Here is a 1238-nt window from a genome sequence, read left to right on the forward strand (position 1 = left end):
ATAACTGATCGAACAGGCATAGCAGAGAATCGGTAAGAGCGATGTCATCGTGAAACTTCAAAAAAAACTCACCAAGTAGATGCAGCACATTGATAAAATGAAAACCGTTGTGAAATCGAAAATTGGTTGGTAAGTACATTCATGGGTAATAGAATCATAATAATAATGTAAATTCCAAGACGAAAAGCAAGCTCCAATAGCACTATGATCATGAACCTGACAAATGATTGAACAGAATTGATCACCACAGGACGAATATGCTGAAAATCAAGTGCCCATGGGATAACGAATACGCTAACAAAAATTTCAACTATTAGTTGACGCTGTTAGATGTAACTTTTATTAGTTGTGTCTTGCTTGAACTGAAACAACGCAGATATGAATGCTTCATACTAGTGTTATTGCTGCAATAAAAACTGTATGTAATTTTTAGTAGCAGTTGATGGATACTGCATTGATTAATGCGTGCTTCCTTGACTGGAATAACGTAGTCAAAATTGTTGATTGCAATGATGAAACAGAACAATAATTTTATTTAAAATGAACGTCATATTTATGATGAACTCCATAGAAGTGATGTGAATTTCAATGAAATTCATTAAAATGAAAAAATATGATATTTAAAATAAGCAATTTTTATAATTTATAAATGATACAGTGTTTCACATATCAATACTGAAATAATAAAATGAAAATTTAACAAAATAAGTTATGATTATTATTGAGTTATTAAATGTGTAATAGAAAAAAGAATGAATCATTCAGTTTTCACTATGAATGATTGCACGGCATTCATTCCTGCATCTGCAACATTCACAGTTTTCTTCAGTCTTGGTTTATACATTTGTACACTTTTCTCATTGACTCGAAATTTCATTTCAGCAGTATATTCTACATATAATCCCGATTTCGGCTTTTCACGTTCAATCTGTATCAACATTACAAGCTGCTTTGGTTTTTTCTCTTGTTCTACGTGTCTGTCCAATTCTTCATTTAATACATTTTCACTTTGTTCCATCTCACAGTTCTCTGACTCTACATCTGTCACAGGTTCACTCAAATCATTCTCGACATCCTTACTTACAGCCTTAATTCTAAAATACAGTTTTTTTTATTGTTTTCACACTATGTGTACAAAATTATGCACAATTTATAGTAGTGAGAAATTGAAATAAATATCTTTGAAAGATTATTATTTAATTTACTTCAACAACAAATGCTTACTTAAAAAATTATAG

The 1238-nt window shown here is 30.4% G+C and overlaps 1 protein-coding gene across 1 annotated transcript; it reads right to left on the bottom strand.

Moving 5' to 3' along the window:
• Positions 1 to 757: 757 nt before the first annotated feature.
• Tsp_14683 (putative flagellar hook-length control protein) lies at positions 758 to 1094 on the bottom strand (the record flags this gene model as incomplete). Its single annotated transcript, XM_003367125.1, has 1 exon — positions 758 to 1094. A coding segment is annotated over one exon (337 nt), but the record flags the coding sequence as incomplete, so codon positions are not given.
• Positions 1095 to 1238: the final 144 nt, after the last annotated feature.

The sequence above is a fragment of the Trichinella spiralis genome (assembly GCF_000181795.1).
Source record: "Trichinella spiralis strain ISS 195 chromosome Unknown Scfld4795, whole genome shotgun sequence".
Lineage (NCBI taxonomy): Eukaryota > Metazoa > Nematoda > Enoplea > Trichinellida > Trichinellidae > Trichinella > Trichinella spiralis.